The following is a 21,808-nucleotide window of genomic DNA, read 5'->3' on the forward strand; positions in this document are numbered from 1 at the left end:
TCGTAAGTATGGGAGCAAGTTCTGGTTGAAGCTTTTTTAACACTATAATTGGGATGCCATCAGGGCCAGTTGCTTTACTGGAATCTAGGTTTTTTATTAGCTTGGCGACCTCATGCACGGATATTTGTATATTACCTAGCTTGTTCTGTGTTATAGGAGGAAATATGGGGAGTTGATGGCCTTCGTCGCATAGGGTAGAATTAGCTGCAAAGTTCTTTGCAAATAGTTTGGCCTTGTCTGACGCTGACGAGATAACCTCTGGTCCATTGATAATGGTTGGGATAGAACGCACACTTCTGTTCAGGATCCTATTTGTTATTTGCCAAAACTTTTGACAGTTCTGTGAACGGGAGTGTCTCTATAACATTTATACTCTGACACATATTTTAGATGATGATTTTATCAAGGTTCTTATAAATATAAATGGACAATACCTTTTCTGTTGAATAACAACACGACGACGCAGGTACAAAAACACATGATGATACGTTTATTTCTTCTTCGACCGGTCGAACATGATTTTATTTCAGGAATTCAAAGTTGTTACATGGTTATTTCTAAAAGCCTCTCACTTGTAGAAGGTGCCTTGACTCTAACGGAGAATCGGTCTAAACCTCTCTGCTTCTCTCCACTGACTGATTCCGATTCTCACTTATCTAACTAAATTCATAACTCATGACGTCATTGCACGACCGAGCACATGTATATGAGACCCATGGCATGAATCCTTCTCTAACCTAATTTTACGTAACTCACTTTACAATAACATTTTGCATTCTCTTTGTTTCATAAAGGAATTTTATTTATTTATTTATTTTTTTTACATAGGCATCACCACATTATCAAAGCCAAGAGGCCACTCAAGGATAAGGGTTAAAGAGTGTACATTAGAAATTGGACAATATATTAATCATTAGTAATGAAAATTTGGTAAATTTGATAACTTATATGGAACGGCTCATCAAGAACTTATTTATGTTAGACTTGAACACAACCATATTGTAGTCAGCCGGAAAGCAGGAAAACGGAAGACAATTCCACAGGCGTGCAGTTCTAAGAAAGAAGCTTTGTTCATGGAATCTACGTTTAGGTTTAGGCACAGATAAAGAGTGGGGGGAATTATTGATAGTGTTTACAGCTAGACGAGTGTTTCTTGTGAAAGTTTGGTGAGGGGGGACCATAGATTGAAGCTCAGTCGAACACTTTCCATGAAAATAACGATACATCAGAGACAAACTCGCAACATCTCTTCTGTGAGATAGAGGTTGTAAGGAAACGTTTTAACCTATTTTTTAATTCTGTAACCCAAATTTCTATTATGTTTTCTTTCTAAGAATGTAAATAGTTTCCATCCAAATTGTATTATTAAATATTTTAACAGAATCAACAATTTAACTGGACATTCCATTTATAACATTCTGTGTTTATTTTAACTTATGATTGGAATTCTCAATTCCAAGTATAGCTTCGCAAGTTCGAACCCTTGAATATCCTATTTCATATTTACATTTAACTGATTCCCTATTTTTGTACTTACATGAAAAGGGGACAGCCCTTATCATGTAACAATCTTAGTCACTTCTGGTTTGGCAATGGATGCAACAGCAGAGATGTTGCATTTTTTTTTTTTCACGTTCTTCTCTTCCTTCCTGGTACGGGTTCGATCCTGTCTGCCTACTACCACTTTTTTCTTTTGCTCAACACACACTTCCAAACACCCGGGCAATGCCGAGCACCAAGACTAGTTTTTAAATGTATGTTATATATGGAAGTAATTAAAATAAGTAAGTTTGGAAATAATATTTATTAAATGAAATCGAATAGAATCGAACGCAGTAATCAAAAGTGAAAATTGAGTACATCATGCAATCTCAGGAATTTAGTGAATTGACGATTGTGTTTAGAAAAAACTAAATAACGATACACCTTGTTAGGTCAGATATCAGACCGTGTAAATTAAGGAATGTCTTTTGTTTTGCAAAAAATGTGTTGGGCATATGTAAATCCATGTGAGAAAACATTCATGTGGCTGAAGCACGTTTTGACGTCACAAAGAAAGATAATTTACAATATATTCTGAGAGTCAGTTGAATTCGGGAGTTAGTTTAGATTGGAGAGCTAGCAGTGGAGTTAGCTGAAACTGTTTTGGAAGTAACCAGAAAGGGAAACAATAAAATGTAACTCCGAAAGGCAATTGAATTCCTGATCATCAATCATCCAGCTGGGAGAATAAACATCATGTATTTTGTAAACCTTTGTTTTCATTTGTCATCTTTCAACCGGAAAGGTAATGAGATTTTGTCTATCGTATTTATAAAAGAACTTTCTATGAAACGCCCTCCTTCCATAAAGTGAAACTGAGTCCCCTTCTCAAAAGTGTTAACGGTATCTGTCATCTATCTATATATATATATATATAAAAGGCAATATGTGTGTTAGTGTGTGCACATTTTTTGTATGCCCGGCAAAGGCTTTGGGAGGGGGGGGGCTCGGTGCGGTTACTGTTTCTTAGAACTTTTTATATACTACCTAGATTATAATATCTACGATTTACGAAACAATGTCGCATCTATCTTTCATTTGAGTGACTTTTACATGCTATTTTCGCGTTATTTTTTACTCTCCATGTGTTTGTTTGGCTTTTCCATATATAAGCGAAACTGAATCCATAGCAAACGAAGCTACCTGGCACTCATGGCAAGGACAACCAGAAAGCAATCAGCTTTGATCAATGCGGGGAAAACCCGTCATATCAGACAATTGCCTCAAGGCTTCGGATTTGAGCCTACCTGCCTACCAAAACTTTTTTTCTTTTACACTTCCAAGCACCTGAGCAATGCCGGGCACCCATGCTAGTCTATATATATATAAAGTGCAAAATGTATGTGTGTCTGTTTGTATGTATCACAAAACTTTTGACAGAGGCGACGGAACCTGATGAAACCAGTATCGTTTTAAACCTTGATCCTTTGGACGACAAATATCGAAAAATTGACCTAAAACATTAATTCCTTCACCCTCAACTCTGCTGTTTTGTACAAAGAGAGGGTCGATTTTTGCGTCGCCATTTTAGCAAGTCATCGTCTTTTCGATTGACAACGCTTTCCACTTCTGGCCGGGCAATGGAGACATTGGTTAAGACGTTAGATTTTTTTAACCTTTTTATTTTTTTTTTCTTCTTCGCATTACGGGTTCGAGCCTGCCAGCCTACGACCACTTTTTTTTTAATACCTCTGCCTATTGTTGCTTTGATTCTCCTTTCCCGCTTCTACCACTTCTTTTTTTTTACACCCTGGCTATTCAATAATGAATTCTCATCTGTGTTCTAAGTATGAACTGTGTGTAATCAATATAATTATCTCATCGTTGTCCTCATTATATGAAACAAACATGTGCATTTCAGTACTGTTTTTTTTTTCTAAACAGTAAGTATTTCTTGTAAGTAAAAAAAAAAAAAAAAAAAAAATTCAAAGGTTTTCAACACTACATAGTAGTAACATTCATTCAATCCCAGAAAACATCGGGTAGCCCTATTGGTTGACGATATTTACAAATTTTTGTAATCTGTTTGTTTTTCCAGTTGGATTTGACTAGCACTTCTCGTCCACTGTTGGTTACTCCAAATCGTTTTACGCGTACCATCCACGGTGCTTACTGGAACACAGGAAACGGCAGTCCTGATGCTGTGGCATTTAGCGTTGATCGTCCTGGTATTCTGATCGCTGGCGTGTGTGTCTACGGAGGCAGCGTAGTCGGTGGACAGTATGAATATGAACTTGAATTACTCGATGATGTAAGTCTTTTTTGTGTTTTACTTATTTACAATTGGAAATCTCATTATTCAAATCTATTAAAAATGTGATGTAGTTGCTGGCTCCGTTGTTTAAATGACCAAGCCGTGACACGTATGCATATTGACAACTTGTGTACTGAGTTAATGTCGCGTCTCTGGTGCTACCAGATTAGGTTGTCTAAAGATATTGGCTTCCTGAGACGAAATGCACCTAACATTGACGCTGTTTGTTTTTCTACTTCCTTTTGCAAAACTTAATTATGTTCTGCAAAATCAAAATCAAAAACAACAACCCACCTTTTCCCCCATTTTTCTTTCTTCCAATTTCTATCTCCCCAACTTCCTGACAGGTTTCCTAACTTAAACATTAATACTGTAACCCTTTTTCTCTCTCCCGTTGCAAAACTCATTCATGTTCTGCAGGACAGGGAAGATAAATAACATGCAACCAAAAAAACTCTACAAACTAGCGATTGAAGATACAAAGAGCTTCTTCAAAATAATTTGATGCAACATGAATAATATTTCCAAAATAACTGGATTCGGCATTCAATAACCCGAAAAGGGTTGATATGCCGTAAAACAAAACAACCAAACCTAATGTCGCATCAGCATTTTAAGCCGTTATGTGAGAGTGATGTCACGCAATGAAATGGATATGTATGCATTAAGATTGCAGGATAGAGTAAAAAAAAAAAAAAAAAAAAAATGTATGGCATTTTAGCCGCTTGACAAGCTTTTGAGTCTCATCCTCCTCCTACCCCATTAAAGTTCAAAAGTGAACCAGCCAACCCCTGACTCCTACTACAACCCAACAGCTGATTGTAGCTAAAAAGTACATGTCAATTTTTGTGTCTCTAAATATGATTGGTCCATTTTAAAAGTAATATCATCACACTAGTGGTGATTTTGAATATCATTTTTCTGTTAATGTGATCGATTCTTTTGTCATAGGACCATCCTCTCGAGCGTTTTTTTCTTTCTCATCTCATTTTGTACTTTTTTTTTTCTTTTCCATTTCCTCTCAATTTTTTTTTTTTTTAAATTTAATTTCTTTTTTTTTTTTTTTTTTGCTTATGAAATTTGCGATTCATGGTGTTGAAGATTTTTGTTTCATCCAATAATAACTTCTCTGTCTCTCTCTCTTAATTTTGAGTCTCTGTCTTTGACTACCCCACACACTCATGTGCACTTGGGGACTCTTAATTTTGACTCTCTGTCTCTCTCTTAATTTTGACTCTCTGTCTCTCTGTTAATTTTGACTCTCTGTCTCTGTCTCTTAATTTTGAGTCTCTCTCTCTCTTAATTTTGAGTCTCTCTCTCTCTTAATTTTGAGTCTCTCTCTCTCTTAATTTTGACTCTCTGTCTCTCTCTTAATTTTGACTCTCTGTCTCTCTCTTAATTTTGACTCTCTGTCTCTGTCTCTTAATTTTGACTCTGTGTCTCTCTCTTAATTTTGACTCTGTGTCTCTCTCTTAATTTTGACTCTGTGTCTCTCTCTTAATTTTGACTCTGTGTCTCTCTCTTAATTTTGACTCTGTGTCTCTCTCTTAATTTTGACTCTGTGTCTCTCTCTTAATTTTGACTCTGTGTCTCTCTCTTAATTTTGACTCTGTGTCTCTGTCTCTTAATTTTGACTCTGTGTCTCTCTCTTAATTTTGACTCTCTGTCTCTTAATTTTGACTCTCTGTCTCTCTCTCTCTTAATTTTGACTCTCTGTCTCTCTCTCTCTTAATTTTGACTCTGTCTCTCTCTCTTAATTTTGAGTCTCTCTCTCTCTCTTAATTTTGACTCTGTCTCTCTCTCTTAATTTTGAGTCTCTCTCTCTCTCTTAATTTTGAGTCTCTCTCTTTTATTTTTGAGTCCCTCTCTCTCTGAATTTTGAGTCTCTCTCTCTCTGAATTTTGAGTCTCTCTCTCTCTGAATTTTGAGTCTCTCTCTCTCTTAATTTTGAGTCTCTCTCTCTCTGAATTTTGAGTCTCTCTCTCTCTTAATTTTGAGTCTCTCTCTCTCTTAATTTTGAGTCTCTCTCTCTCTTAATTTTGAGTCTCTCTCTCTCTTAATTTTGAGTCTCTCTCTCTTTTATTTTTGAGTCCCTCTCTCTCTGAATTTTGAGTCCCTCTCTCTCTGAATTTTGAGTCTCTCTCTCTCTTAATTTTGAGTCTCTCTCTCTCTTAATTTTGAGTCTCCCTCTCTCTTAATTTTGAGTCTCTCTCTCTCTTAATTTTGAGTCTCTCTCTCTCTTAATTTTGAGTCTCTCTCTCTCTCTTAATTTTGAGTCTCTCTCTCTCTCTTAATTTTGAGTCTCTCTCTCTCTCTTAATTTTGACTCTCTCTCTCTTATTTTTGACTCTCTGTCTCTTAATTTTGACTCTCTGTCTCTCTTAATTTTGAGTCTCTCTCTCTTAATTTTGACTCTCTCTCTCTTATTTTTGACTCTCTGTCTCTTAATTTTGACTCTCTGTCTCTCTTAATTTTGAGTCTCTCTCTCTTTATTTTGACTCTCTCTTAATTTTGACTCTCTCTTAATTTTGACTCTCTCTTTATTTTGACTCTCTCTTTATTTTGACTCTCTCTTTATTTTGACTCTCTCTCTCTCTTAATTTTGACTCTCTCTCTCTCTTAATTTTGACTCTCTCTTAATTTTGACTCTCTGTCTCTCTTAATTTTGAGTCTCTCTCTCTTAATTTTGACTCTCTCTCTCTCTTTATTTTGACTCTCTCTTAATTTTGACTCTCTCTTAATTTTGACTCTCTCTTTATTTTGACTCTCTCTTTATTTTGACTCTCTCTTTATTTTGACTCTCTCTCTCTCTTAATTTTGACTCTCTCTCTCTCTTAATTTTGACTCTCTCTTAATTTTGACTCTCTCTTAATTTTGACTCTCTCTTAATTTTGAGTCTCTCTTTATTTTGACTCTCTCTTTATTTTGACTCTCTCTTTATTTTGACTCTCTCTTTATTTTGACTCTCTCTTTATTTTGACTCTCTCTTAATTTTGACTCTCTCTTTATTTTGACTCTCTCTTTATTTTGACTCTCTCTTTATTTTGACTCTCTCTTAATTTTGACTCTCTCTTAATTTTGACTCTCTCTTAATTTTGAGTCTCTCTTTATTTTGACTCTCACTTTATTTTGACTCTCTCTTAATTTTGACTCTCTCTTAATTTTGACTCTCTCTTAATTTTGACTCTCTCTTTATTTTGACTCTCTCTTTATTTTGACTCTCTCTTTATTTTGACTCTCTCTTTATTTTGACTCTCTCTTAATTTTGACTCTCTCTTTATTTTGACTCTCTCTTAATTTTGACTCTCTCTTTATTTTGACTCTCTCTTTATTTTGACTCTCTCTTAATTTTGACTCTCTCTTTATTTTGACTCTCTCTTTATTTTGACTCTCTCTTTATTTTGACTCTCTCTTAATTTTGACTCTCTCTTAATTTTGACTCTCTCTTAATTTTGAGTCTCTCTTTATTTTGACTCTCTCTTTATTTTGACTCTCTCTTAATTTTGACTCTCTCTTAATTTTGACTCTCTCTTTATTTTGACTCTCTCTTTATTTTGACTCTCTCTTTATTTTGACTCTCTCTTTATTTTGACTCTCTCTTTATTTTGACTCTCTCTTAATTTTGACTCTCTCTTAATTTTGAGTCTCTCTCTCTTAATTTTGACTCTCTCTCTCTCTTAATTTTGACTCTCTCTTTATTTTGACTCTCTCTTAATTTTGACTCTCTCTTTATTTTGACTCTCTCTTTATTTTGACTCTCTCTTTATTTTGACTCTCTCTTTATTTTGACTCTCTCTTTATTTTGACTCTCTCTTAATTTTGACTCTCTCTTAATTTTGACTCTCTCTTTATTTTGACTCTCTCTTTATTTTGACTCTCTCTTAATTTTGACTCTCTCTTAATTTTGACTCTCTCTTTATTTTGACTCTCTCTTTATTTTGACTCTCTCTTTATTTTGACTCTCTCTTTATTTTGACTCTCTCTTTATTTTGACTCTCTCTTTATTTTGACTCTCTCTTAATTTTGACTCTCTCTTAATTTTGAGTCTCTCTTTATTTTGACTCTCTCTTTATTTTGACTCTCTCTTAATTTTGACTCTCTCTTAATTTTGACTCTCTCTTTATTTTGACTCTCTCTTTATTTTGAGTCTCTCTTTATTTTGACTCTCTCTTTATTTTGACTCTCTCTTTATTTTGACTCTCTCTTTATTTTGACTCTCTCTTAATTTTGACTCTCTCTTAATTTTGACTCTCTCTTAATTTTGAGTCTCTCTTTATTTTGACTCTCTCTTTATTTTGACTCTCTCTTAATTTTGACTCTCTCTTAATTTTGACTCTCTCTTTATTTTGACTCTCTCTTTATTTTGACTCTCTCTTTATTTTGACTCTCTCTTTATTTTGACTCTCTCTTTATTTTGACTCTCTCTTAATTTTGACTCTCTCTTAATTTTGAGTCTCTCTCTCTTAATTTTGACTCTCTCTCTCTCTTAATTTTGACTCTCTCTTAATTTTGACTCTCTCTTAATTTTGACTCTCTCTTAATTTTGACTCTCTCTTAATTTTGACTCTCTCTTTATTTTGACTCTCTCTTTATTTTGACTCTCTCTTTATTTTGACTCTCTCTTTATTTTGACTCTCTCTTTATTTTGACTCTCTCTTTATTTTGACTCTCTCTTAATTTTGAGTCTCTCTTTATTTTGACTCTCTCTTTATTTTGACTCTCTCTTAATTTTGACTCTCTCTTTATTTTGACTCTCTCTTTATTTTGACTCTCTCTTAATTTTGACTCTCTCTTTATTTTGACTCTCTCTTAATTTTGACTCTCTCTTAATTTTGACTCTCTCTTAATTTTGACTCTCTCTTTATTTTGACTCTCTCTTTATTTTGACTCTCTCTTTATTTTGACTCTCTCTTTATTTTGACTCTCTCTTAATTTTGACTCTCTCTTAATTTTGAGTCTCTCTCTCTTAATTTTGACTCTCTCTCTCTCTTAATTTTGACTCTCTCTTAATTTTGACTCTCTCTTTATTTTGACTCTCTCTTTATTTTGACTCTCTCTTTATTTTGACTCTCTCTTTATTTTGACTCTCTCTTTATTTTGACTCTCTCTTAATTTTGACTCTCTCTTAATTTTGAGTCTCTCTTTATTTTGACTCTCTCTTAATTTTGACTCTCTCTTTATTTTGACTCTCTCTTTATTTTGACTCTCTCTTTATTTTGACTCTCTCTTTATTTTGACTCTCTCTTTATTTTGACTCTCTCTTTATTTTGACTCTCTCTTTATTTTGACTCTCTCTTAATTTTGACTCTCTCTTTATTTTGACTCTCTCTTAATTTTGACTCTCTCTTTATTTTGACTCTCTCTTTATTTTGACTCTCTCTTAATTTTGACTCTCTCTTAATTTTGACTCTCTCTTAATTTTGACTCTCTCTTAATTTTGACTCTCTCTTAATTTTGACTCTCTCTTTATTTTGACTCTCTCTTTATTTTGACTCTCTCTTTATTTTGACTCTCTCTTTATTTTGACTCTCTCTTAATTTTGACTCTCTCTTAATTTTGACTCTCTCTTAATTTTGACTCTCTCTTAATTTTGACTCTCTCTTAATTTTGAGTCTCTCTCTCTTAATTTTGACTCTCTCTCTCTCTTAATTTTGACTCTCTCTCTCTCTTAATTTTGACTCTCTCTTAATTTTGACTCTCTCTTAATTTTGACTCTCTCTTAATTTTGACTCTCTCTTAATTTTGACTCTCTCTTAATTTTGACTCTCTCTTTATTTTGACTCTCTCTTTATTTTGACTCTCTCTTTATTTTGACTCTCTCTTTATTTTGACTCTCTCTTTATTTTGACTCTCTCTTAATTTTGACTCTCTCTTAATTTTGACTCTCTCTTAATTTTGACTCTCTCTTTATTTTGACTCTCTCTCTTTATTTTGACTCTCTCTTAATTTTGACTCTCTCTTAATTTTGACTCTCTCTTAATTTTGAGTCTCTCTCTCTTAATTTTGACTCTCTCTCTCTCTTAATTTTGACTCTCTCTCTCTCTTAATTTTGACTCTCTCTTAATTTTGACTCTCTTAATTTTGACTCTCTCTTAATTTTGACTCTCTCTTAATTTTGACTCTCTCTTAATTTTGACTCTCTCTTTATTTTGACTCTCTCTTTATTTTGACTCTCTCTTTATTTTGACTCTCTCTTTATTTTGACTCTCTCTTTATTTTGACTCTCTCTTAATTTTGACTCTCTCTTAATTTTGACTCTCTCTTAATTTTGACTCTCTCTTAATTTTGACTCTCTCTTTATTTTGACTCTCTCTCTTTATTTTGACTCTCTCTTAATTTTGACTCTCTCTTTATTTTGACTCTCTCTTTATTTTGACTCTCTCTTTATTTTGACTCTCTCTTTATTTTGACTCTCTCTTTATTTTGACTCTCTCTTAATTTTGACTCTCTCTTAATTTTGACTCTCTCTTAATTTTGACTCTCTCTTAATTTTGACTCTCTCTTTATTTTGACTCTCTCTTTATTTTGACTCTCTCTTAATTTTGACTCTCTCTTAATTTTGACTCTCTCTTAATTTTGACTCTCTCTCTTTATTTTGACTCTCTCTCTTTATTTTGACTCTCTCTCTTTATTTTGACTCTCTCTCTTTATTTTGACTCTCTCTTTATTTTGACTCTCTCTTAATTTTGACTCTCTCTTAATTTTGACTCTCTCTTTATTTTGACTCTCTCTTTATTTTGACTCTCTCTTAATTTTGACTCTCTCTTAATTTTGACTCTCTCTTTATTTTGACTCTCTCTTAATTTTGACTCTCTCTTTATTTTGACTCTCTCTTTATTTTGACTCTCTCTTAATTTTGACTCTCTCTTAATTTTGACTCTCTCTTAATTTTGACTCTCTCTCTTTATTTTGACTCTCTCTCTTTATTTTGACTCTCTCTCTTTATTTTGACTCTCTCTCTTTATTTTGACTCTCTCTTTATTTTGACTCTCTCTTAATTTTGACTCTCTCTTAATTTTGACTCTCTCTTAATTTTGACTCTCTCTTAATTTTGACTCTCTCTTAATTTTGACTCTCTCTTAATTTTGACTCTCTCTCTTTATTTTGACTCTCTCTCTTTATTTTGACTCTCTCTCTTTATTTCGACTCCCTCTCTTTATTTTGACTCTCTCTCTTTATTTCGACCCTCTCTTTATTTTGACTCTCTCTCTTTATTTCGACTCCCTCTCTTTATTTTGACTCTCTCTCTTTATTTCGACTCCCTCTCTTTATTTTGACTCTCTCTCTTTATTTCGACCCTCTCTCTTTATTTCGACCCTCTCTCTTTATTTCGACCCTCTCTCTTTATTTCGACCCTCTCTCTTTATTTCGACCCTGTCTTTCTCTCTCTTTATTTCGACCCTGTCTTTCTCTCTCTTTATTTCGACCCTGTCTTTCTCTCTCTTAATTATTCTCATCTCTCCCTTTCTCTATTTATCTCCCTTAAAATTTTACTCTTGTTTCTCTCTCTACCTTAATTTTGACTGTCCCTTAAATTTCTACAACTTCAGATAATTTCTTTGGATCATAAATCAGATAGTAAAACACATTTCTTTAACTAACAAAGACTCAAATCTTCAGCTAGGCCATTCAAAACAAAACAATTTTTACTAATGAGTCAACGTCATTATGAAAATCATAAAGAAAAATATCAATTTATTTTCCTTTTTCTTTCAGCAAAGTGAAGGTCACAGTGACCCAACCCAGTCGCATACCAGTAGATGGAATAGCTTGGAAATTGTGAAAGGCTCCTATGGCCCTGATGACTGTGTAAACGATATTGCTGAAATCAAATTTGACAGACCCGTTCCAATTAAGGTTTGTACTTGACAACGTTTCAATTGGTTCAAAATCAAATGAAATTGCTGGTTTTCCGACATTGTTTCAAACAAATAAACCATTTTATGCAATAATGAATTTTTGAGATTAGATGTGAATGCTTGCGTTATATCAATTAATCCGACTATTATTCCCATATTGGGTATTATTAGCACGTTTCGGTCGCTGCAACCTGCGACCTTCGTCGCGTGTTGAAAACATGCTTCTTTTTCTCTGTTAAGGAAAAGAGGATTGGCTCTGCATTACAAGAATTCGAACTGTGGGTTTGAGGGTGGGTTTGTAGATCATAAAGAAGATTCAATCTTCAGGGGTCATTAAGATATTTTTTAAAGGCTCTCCACTGACTCCTCATTGTCATCCAAGCATAGAACTAAATTGCATTTGGAGGCCTCTAATCACAAAATCACTAAAAAAAAAAAAAACATGACATCTGCCTAACAGAAGGGAGGTAACTTTACAAAAACAAAAATCTCTTTTTGGGTTTGTATTACTGTACACACAGATTCAAAAAAGTTGTCAAAAAACAAATATATAACAAATAAATGTTATCAAAGGCAAGATAAGTTATTTTTCTACCAAACTGGATATATTTTTTGTGTTTTTATTCAATGTAACATATTTATTCAGCTCGAAAAACATACAGTGTTTACCGATGTATTCGAAAATTCAAGATGGCGTCTCACACCCTATTTAACTCCGTAAGTATGGAAAAAGGTGTTATAAATGAAAAACTATACAAAATACTATTAAAAACCCGCCGAATATATGTCAACCTATGTCATGGTAACATATATTGAGCGAGTTTTTAACAGTATTTTATCCGGTTTTTTATTTATAACTAACATCTTTTCCCACACTTACCGTGTTAAAGAGAGAATAAGACGCCATCTTGAATGTTCCAATACATCGGTAAACACTGTATGGTTTTTGAGCTGAATAAACATGTTACATTGAATAAAAACACAAAAAATTATATCCAGTTTGGTAGAAAAGTAACTTATCTTGCCTTTGATAACATTTATTTGTTATATATTTGTTTTTTGACAACTTTTTTGAATCTATGTGTACAGTAATACAAACCCCTCTTCTTTCCTTGGAGTTGCCCACCTCCAACCCCTTTGCATTGTGTTAAAAAAAAATAGATAAATTGAGTCTTAGGAAAGCCTTTTTATTGTTTATTACTTTCCTGAAGGTCCTGGATATGACCTTAAACTATATCCGATGGTGAGGCCTCAGCTTGCGGGCTTTGGGGAGTGTGGAGCCACTCTTTAATTGCCATTGCTCCCAGGTCCACTCTGACCCGGAGTAGTAGTGCCTGTTAGGGTCCCAACTATGAGTTAAATAGAAACCGACTTGGAAAAAACAAATATTCTATTAAAAAATTTTTCTTCAAAATAACTGAATTTGGCATTAAATAACTTGAAAAGGGTTGATATGCCGTAAAACAAAAACAACCAACCAACTTTCCTGAAATTATATTGATGGTGAACATTTTCCCACTTTGTTTTGTAGTTTTTTTGCCTTTATTTATTGTAAAATTAATTAAGAAAGAAAAACCAAAAACAACCAAAAACAACCAAAAAAAAACAACCAAAAAAAAACAACCAAAAAAAAAACCAAAAAAAAAAAACCAAGTCTCTGCATATCATTGAACAGTGACGATTGGTAACAATGGTTTCAACTAGGCAGAATTTTTATTTTTTTTTTTTACGAAGGAGTCACCACTTATCAAGGCCCGGAGGCCACCTGAGGATAAGGGTTAAAGTGTACAGTCGTCAATGGGACAATATCATAATCGTTAGTTGTGGAAATTTTGTAAATTGGATTACTTAAGGAACAGTTCATCAAGAATTTGTTTATGTTGGACTTGAATACTACCAAATTGTTGTTAGCTGGAAAGCAGGCAAATGGAAGAGAGTTCCACAGGTGTGCAGTTCTAAGAAAGAAACTTTGTTCATGGAATCTATGTTTGGGTTTAGGCGCAGATAAAGAGTGGGGAAATTATTCATAGTGGTTTCAGTTAGACAAGTCTTTTTTGTGAAAGTTTGGCGAGGGGGACTATAGATTGGTGCTCAGACGAGCACTTGCCATGAAAATAATGAAGCGGAGACAGGCTCGCAACGTCTGTTCTGTGGAAAAGGGGTTGCAGGGAAGAGAAAAGGGCATTAGTTACGAAGTCTATTTTGAACTCTGTCAAGGCAGGATAAGATCTTTCTAGCAGCCCTGCCTAGATATGGGACAGTACTTCATCCTTGGACACACTTGGCTCTTATACAGGTAGAGAATTGCATCAGCAGAGAGATATTTACTGGAACGGTAGAGTGATCCCACCATTTTTCAAGCAACTTCAGCAATGGATTTGATGTATGTGGTCCATTTTAAATCAGGAGTAAAGGTCAGACCCAGAAGCAGAATTGGATTATTTCACAAGAATTTGTTAACATTGAACCTGAAAAACTGTTGGACATTATTTCCTGAAACTTGGTGAACAAGTCGAGCAAAAAACTAAAGTTTATTTGTGCCAAATATGGTTGCATTCTAGAAATAGTTTTTATATTTACGTTACCTTTGAGATAACCCAGAGATAAAACTACAGATGTTTACAATCAAGTGAGACGATCACCAATAGTTTTTATATTTACGTTACCTTTGAGATAAAACTACAGACGCTTACGATCAAGTGAGACGATCACCAAAATGTGTGTGCGTATCATGGAACAGCAACAAAGCGGAGACTGTTGAACATTCATGAATGACACTTGATGGACAAGTCAGGCATAAACTAAAGTTTATTTGTATCAAATATGGTTTGCCAAAAGGATTGTGAATTTTATTAATGACTTGCTGGGCTACCTAATGTAATGTCAATGTAAGGGGGGGGAAGAGTTATAAGGAAATGATTAGAGTGAGAGGGTGAACAGAAGTGAAGTGAAATATATAGGGGAAAGGGGGAGGTGTAAAAATAAGAAATTTTGTTAAACAAGCTATATGAGTAAATAGAATATAAACAGCATAATTTAATGCAGTGCATACACACACATAAATACATATACAAATATATATATATACGCACACATAAATACATATACAAATATATATACACACATAAATACATATACAAATATATATATATATATATATACACACATAAATACATATACAAATATATATATATATATACACACATAAATACATATACAAATATATATATATACACACATAAATACATATACAAATATATATATATATACACACATAAATACATATACAAATATATATATATACACACACATAAATAGATATACAAATATATATATATATATATATATACACACATAAATAGATATACAAATATATATATATATATATATACACACACATAAATACATATACAAATATATATATATATATATATACACACATAAATACATATACAAATATATATATATATATATATACACACACACATAAATACATATACAAATGTATATATACACACACATAAATACAAATATATATATATAGATATATACAAATATATAGATCTATATCTATATACACACATAAATACATATACAAATATCTATATCTACGCACATAAATACATATACAAATATCTATATACACGCACATAAATACATATACAAATATCTATATCTATATACACGCACATAAATGCATATACAAATATCTATATCTATATACACACACATAAATACATATACAAATATATATATCTATACACACACATAAATACATATACAAATATATATATCTATACACACACATAAATACATATACAAATATCTATATCTATATACACACACATAAATACATATACAAATATCTATATCTACGCACATAAATACATATACAAATATCTATATAGATATATACGCACATAAATACATACACATACATATACACACATCTATCTATCTATCTATATATATATATATATATATATATACGAGCAAACAGTTAATAAAATGTTAAAAAACATTTTGAAATGAGTTAAAAACATATTTAATCTGAAAAGGAAGCGCTAGATAAGTGGATAGTCTTTAATCCGCGGAGTTTCGAAGAAATACTTTCCTTCTTATCAGAGGGTAGGAATTAGCAAAATGTGGGATCGGATTTTGCATGCAAAAGTATTTGATGAAACAACAAATAAGTCAAAGATCTTACTTGAAAACAAAAAAGGTGAAGCAGAGGGAATATGGTGAAGAAAAAGGTGATTACACATGAATGAAAGTCTGGTGGAAGATAAATAATCCAGTAACGGTAAAATCCAAATATATAACTTCAAGAAAGTTAATTGAATTTCCATTTTTTATATATATATATATATATATATATATATATATATATATATATATATATACACACACACACATATAATACACACACATAAATACAAATACATATACACACACATAAATACATACACATACATATACACACATCTATATATATATATATATACACATATACATATACACACATCTATATATATATGTGTGTGTGTATATATATATATACATATACACACATCTATCTATATATAGATATAGTCTTTGAAGTTTTTAACCTTTAAAACTATACAAAAAATTATTTTTTATCATTCGTTAGAAAACCATCTAGTCAGTAAGTTATTTAACCACCTGCAATCACTGCATCAACTCGCTCTCAAATTTACTATAGTACCAATAATTTATTTTTCAAGGGATCATCAGTTGTTTACTATGAAACACTGTTTCGGGGATTTATATATATATATACATACACACACATACAAATATTTCTAATTCTTTATCCATCTTTCTCTTTCTACCTCCCTCGTTTTAAAGCTGAACATATGCAACTCTCCTTTATTAAAGTTCTGATTACTATGATAACTAGAATATACGTTGAGATGATTAGATTAATTGTTCTAACAGAGATTTATAGCCAAGTTTGTATTGATCGTACTATTGTTCTCATCTTGAGTGTTATTTATGCAACGTTTTGGTCGGATTGGCCTTCAACCATCTTCAGGCATGTTGGTTTTTGTTAGGAAAAGAAACGAGAAAAGTTACTGGCTCCATAGGTATTTTTGTATTCTGTGAGTTAGTCTTTATTTTATGGTTATAGTTTCGAATTTTAAAGGTCAGGCTAGAACAACACTGTAAAGCCGTGACATGGGAAGAGGTCGAAAAGTCGGGACTAGCTGATCACATATGAAAAGAAAAAGGAACACACTTCCCTTTGTGGAACGAGGTCAAAGTAATTGGCAGGCATACAAGGTGGAGAGTTGGGTGACTCAAGGAGGCAGCAGATATGCTAAAAAATTATTAAGCAGACCAAGCTTAGATTTTAGTAGCATTTGGGAGCCTCTAATTGTAGAAAAAACAAAGATTGTACACCCTTAAAAATTTTGGCAATGGAAGGGAGATAATACCCTGTTGCCTCCCCTTTGTCAACTAATTTTTTTCAGAAATTTGATCAATACATATAATATGAACTCTTCTTTATATGAGAGGTTCTTCTAGTCAGTATTTTCTAGCCAGATTAGTACATAACACGGAATAAAATGACCCTTCCTGATGAAACCTAATTTAAAAAAAAAGTTTTAGATACTATTCATTCGTGGGAAAATGCAGATGAAGAAAATACCAACTTTATGGGTATTTGTTTTGTAGTTTTTGACTTGTAGCTTCCTTCAGTCTTGACAGACTATGGATACCCACTGTAAGGGTGTCTGCGCATGGAGTTTTTGTGGCTAGAGTTGCACAATCTCTAACCACAATTCTTCTGAGTCGGCGTTGTTAAATACCAGTGGCAAGTGGAAGTTAAAGATGATTGGAAACAATGCTGGGATAAGCCGAGAGCACATACAGCGCCAAGAATGTTCAAATGATCACCCATCTGGTACTAGCCAGGTTTAACACTGCTAAACAAGAACCGGTGTGTCAATGTGATTATGACGTGTTTAGTCATACATAGAAACATATGCACATACAACTGCCCTTTATATTATAGATTCCATTACTGGGAGGATTACCATAAAAATTTTCCCAGAAATCTTGTGCTGCATGTAAGCTTGATATTCAGAACAGGTAACCATTTTTTAAATTTTTTAAAATTATTTTTATATTTTATTTTTTGCAGGAGGGAATGAAATATGCAGTTCTTTTACGAAACCACGGCCCCCGTACCTTAAATGGTGATGGTGGTCTGAGTCGAGTAAAATGTCCAGATGGAACAACTTTTACCTACACTTCGTGCTCACTCAGTAGTAACGGCACCAACCACATGCGAGGACAGTTACCACAGATCATCTACTACAGGTGAGCAATTGTGCGCGTCTACTGAAGGGGTGCGATTTTGTTTCTAAGTGGGTTTGTTGGTGATATATACATCGTTCATTGAATACGGCGTTTCATTTTGACACTGGTCATTAGTAGTGTTGGGGCGATTAATTGGAAACAGGAATCGGAAAAATCAGAGCTCTTTAGGGTATTGGAATCATTATTGGAATTGAAAAAGTTTGAGCCTATTTTCCGATGCCAAAATTGATTCCTTAAATTATCTGTTTTTTTTTATTTAATTTTGGTTTGATGGTAATAATAAAATAATAAATATTTATTGATTTTAAATTTCCAGTAAGACTAAAATCTCTTGATCACCCCGTCACAAGTGTGTTTTTTACGTTCGAGAAAATGCATGCACATTTAAGATGTGTTTTTACGATAATCGTGACAAAATAACACTTTTCTGGTTAAATATTTAGAGATTTATAAAGAATCAGAATTGGGAATTTTGTATCAGAATCGGGAAAAATATTGGAATCGTCCTGTAGTCGTTGGTTTCAATTGTGTAATTGTGATTTAAAAAAAAAAAGTACAAACCTGACCTCGTACAACATGCCGTCCATTTCAGGAAAGGGATAAAGAAGAAAAAAAAATGGCCGCTTCTGCTATTTATGGACTGTTTGTTGGTCACGTGAGGTGACTAGATTTGGGGGAAATATGCAAATGAGATACAGTCGGTTTTTCAAATAAAAAGCGTGAGTGTCAGAATGAAAGAGAGAGGATGTCTCTTTGGTAGAAGTAAGTTCTGACAGATGTGCACTGGGGTTTGATACAGAGAATTGCAAGAAGGAAAACATAACGGTTGGGAATTCTTTGGACCCCACTTTCTAATAATACCAATATTTTTAACTACACATCACTTGCAAGGATGACCGTGATCACGCAATTGTTCTGTGGGATTGAAAATGGCTTGTTAAACTGATTCGAGCTCTCAAGTATTTCTTACATGTTTGATACCTGTGGGATAATTCTATATCAGAGGTGCTAAGAAAACCACGACCGGTCAGAGAAGAAATAAACCCATCATATGTTTTTATAAACGTCGTCTTTGTGTTGTAATTCTACCAAATGGTAAAGTGAAAATTGTCATTATCTGTCTTATGTATACTGTGTTTTAAAATGTCTGTACACAATGTCTCGACATCTCATATCTACAATGTGAACACTCAGACTGTCTCAACACTACACTTCTAAGTATGAACATTTTATATATATGAATCTCTTCATAACACGAACACAGAACGCAACATCTCTCTTAATAAGACTCTCTAAGACTCACTTTTAATAAGACTTCCTAACAACGAACAATAACAGCAATAACAAACAACAAGAACAATAATAATAATAATAATAATAACAATAATAACAATAATAATAATAACAATAATAATAATAATAATAATAATAACAATAATAATAATAACAATAATAATAATAATAATAACAATAATAATAATAATAATAACAATAATAATAACAATAATAACAATAATAATAATAATAACAATAATAATAATAATAACAATAATAATAATAATAATAACAATAATAATAATAATAATAACAATAATAATAATAACAATAACAATAATAATAATAATAATAACAATAATAATAATAATAATAACAATAATAACAATAACAATAATAATAATAACAATAACAATAATAACAATAATAACAATAATAATAATAACAATAATAATAACAATAATAACAATAATAATAATAACAATAATAACAATAACAATAATAACAATAATAATAATAACAATAATAATAACAATAATAATAATAATAATAACAATAATAATAACAATAACAATAATAACAATAATAATAATAATAATAATAATAATAATAATAATAATAGCAATAACAATAATAATAATAACAATAATAACAATAATAATAATAATAATAACAATAATAATAATAACAATAATAATAATAATAATAATTATATAACAATTGTTAATGGTGTAAATTGGGTAGAATTTGATTATTTATGGGGACGGCTCAACAAGAACTTGTTTACATTGGATTTGAAGACTACGATGTTGTATTCAACCGGAAAGCAGGCCAGCGAAATAGCAGTACATATCGACTGAGTAGGCGGTGGTCATCTGCTCATTCAGTTTGACCGAATACATTTGATTTTGACACTGGTTGTAGGTTTAAATCATGTGGTCTTGACCACTGCTGTAACAAATTTTCTCTCCAAACTAAATTAGAACTCTCGTCTAAAACCAATAACTATGTCTTGAGAAGTTTGAAATGAAACAAACGACAGACTAGTATTCAGAATTTGTTTGTGTTCGTTCACTGCACAGGCCATGATCGTCCACTTGTTTTATCCAAATTCATGATTTTGACATCATCCATATAATCTCGATCATGTGGTTTAAGTTAATGCTATAACAGAAGAATTTTCATTTAAAAAAAATCAACAACTCTAGTTTCAAACAAGTAACAAGGTTTCATTTTGAAAAGTTAAAACGTTATTTGGTTTCTCTTGCAGTCAGGATGACAATCACAACTGACTGCAAACAGTTTTTGAGCACGTTCATCCCGTTCGTCACGTTCGTCACGTTCCATTCTCTGAGACCTGAGACTTAGAGAAAGCAAACTTTCCCCTGTCAGTCATTCTCCAAATATAGAGATACCAATAAAACCATGCAGCAAAACCACTTTAGATTTTTTTGAGCTGAACATCCCGTTTGTCCCGTTCTATCTCTGAGACTTACAGAAACCAAACTTTCCCCTGTCTGTCGTTCTCCAAAAAAAGAGATACCAATAAAACCACTTTAGATTTTTTTTTATTATTCAGCTTCACTTCCAAACAAGACTTGTTGCCACTTGGACGTAAAGGGCTACTAATTGGGACCATGCCTAAGAAAGATTAAGATGTTGGTTTACGTTACATTTAAACTTCTGCATATCAGTACAGTTTGGGAAGCAGGCAGCAAGAAGGGAATTCCAAAGTCTACCCGTTCTAGGGAAGAAGCCATTAGAGTAGAAAATTTTCTGACATTTAGGGACTTCAACAGTGAAGGGGTGTGATTTTGTTTCTAAGTGGGCTTGTTGGTGATATATACATCAAAGAGGCACAAGTGCAATGAGTTCATCAGAGCACATTCCATTAAAATAATTGTAAAACAGGTGCAAGGATGCAACACTGCGGTGATGGGACAGGGGTTGGAGCCCAGTTGACAAAGTGGGACTTATTGGATTGGATACACTTTTGGACCGTATCCAAGAGGGAGAGACTAGTGGTAGATGCATCAGCCCAGATGTGGCAACAATACTCCATGCATGGGTGAATGGTGATTTATCAGCTGTTAATCTATGGACATAAAAATTGACTGACCTTGGAGTCCCATGATTTGGAAGTAGCCATAACTTCTGTAGAATCACAAGTGGTTTGCAATCTACTGGTGTTATGTTATCTTATGTTTGTGTGTGTGTTGCACTGCACAGGCCAGGATCATCCACTTGTGTTCGTCCAAATTTAGTGCATGATTTTGACATTAGCCATAGTCTCAATCATATGGTTTTAAATGAGTAATTATGTTTTATTTTTAAAAGTTAAAATTATACTTGGTTTCTTGACCAAATGTCAAACTTAGTCAGAATAATCGTCGCTTTCAGTCTGTTAGTTTAAGAGCTAAAGATAGAGAAATATCAGTCTTATCGATGACATTTAAAGAAACGACTTTTTAAAGGAAGATTTCAGTTATTCCAGTAATCATAGGAGCTACTGGACTCATGAAAAAGAACTT

General features: G+C 32.7%; 1 protein-coding gene across 1 annotated transcript in view; it reads left to right on the forward strand.

Annotated features, from left to right (window-relative positions):
- LOC145259046 (E3 ubiquitin-protein ligase MYCBP2-like) overlaps positions 1-21,808 on the forward strand; it is a 563,294-nt gene that overhangs the window by 272,107 nt on the left and 269,379 nt on the right. The window contains exons 39-41 of the mRNA XM_080116672.1: positions 3,581-3,793; positions 11,512-11,652; positions 17,824-18,002. Coding sequence (XP_079972798.1) covers positions 3,581-3,793; positions 11,512-11,652; positions 17,824-18,002 — 533 coding nt within the window. The remainder of the gene's footprint in view (positions 1-3,580; positions 3,794-11,511; positions 11,653-17,823; positions 18,003-21,808) is intronic.

The sequence above is a fragment of the Euprymna scolopes genome, chromosome 34 (assembly GCF_053919585.1).
Source record: "Euprymna scolopes isolate OS-2025 chromosome 34, ASM5391958v1, whole genome shotgun sequence".
In the NCBI taxonomy this organism is placed as follows: domain Eukaryota; kingdom Metazoa; phylum Mollusca; class Cephalopoda; order Sepiida; family Sepiolidae; genus Euprymna; species Euprymna scolopes.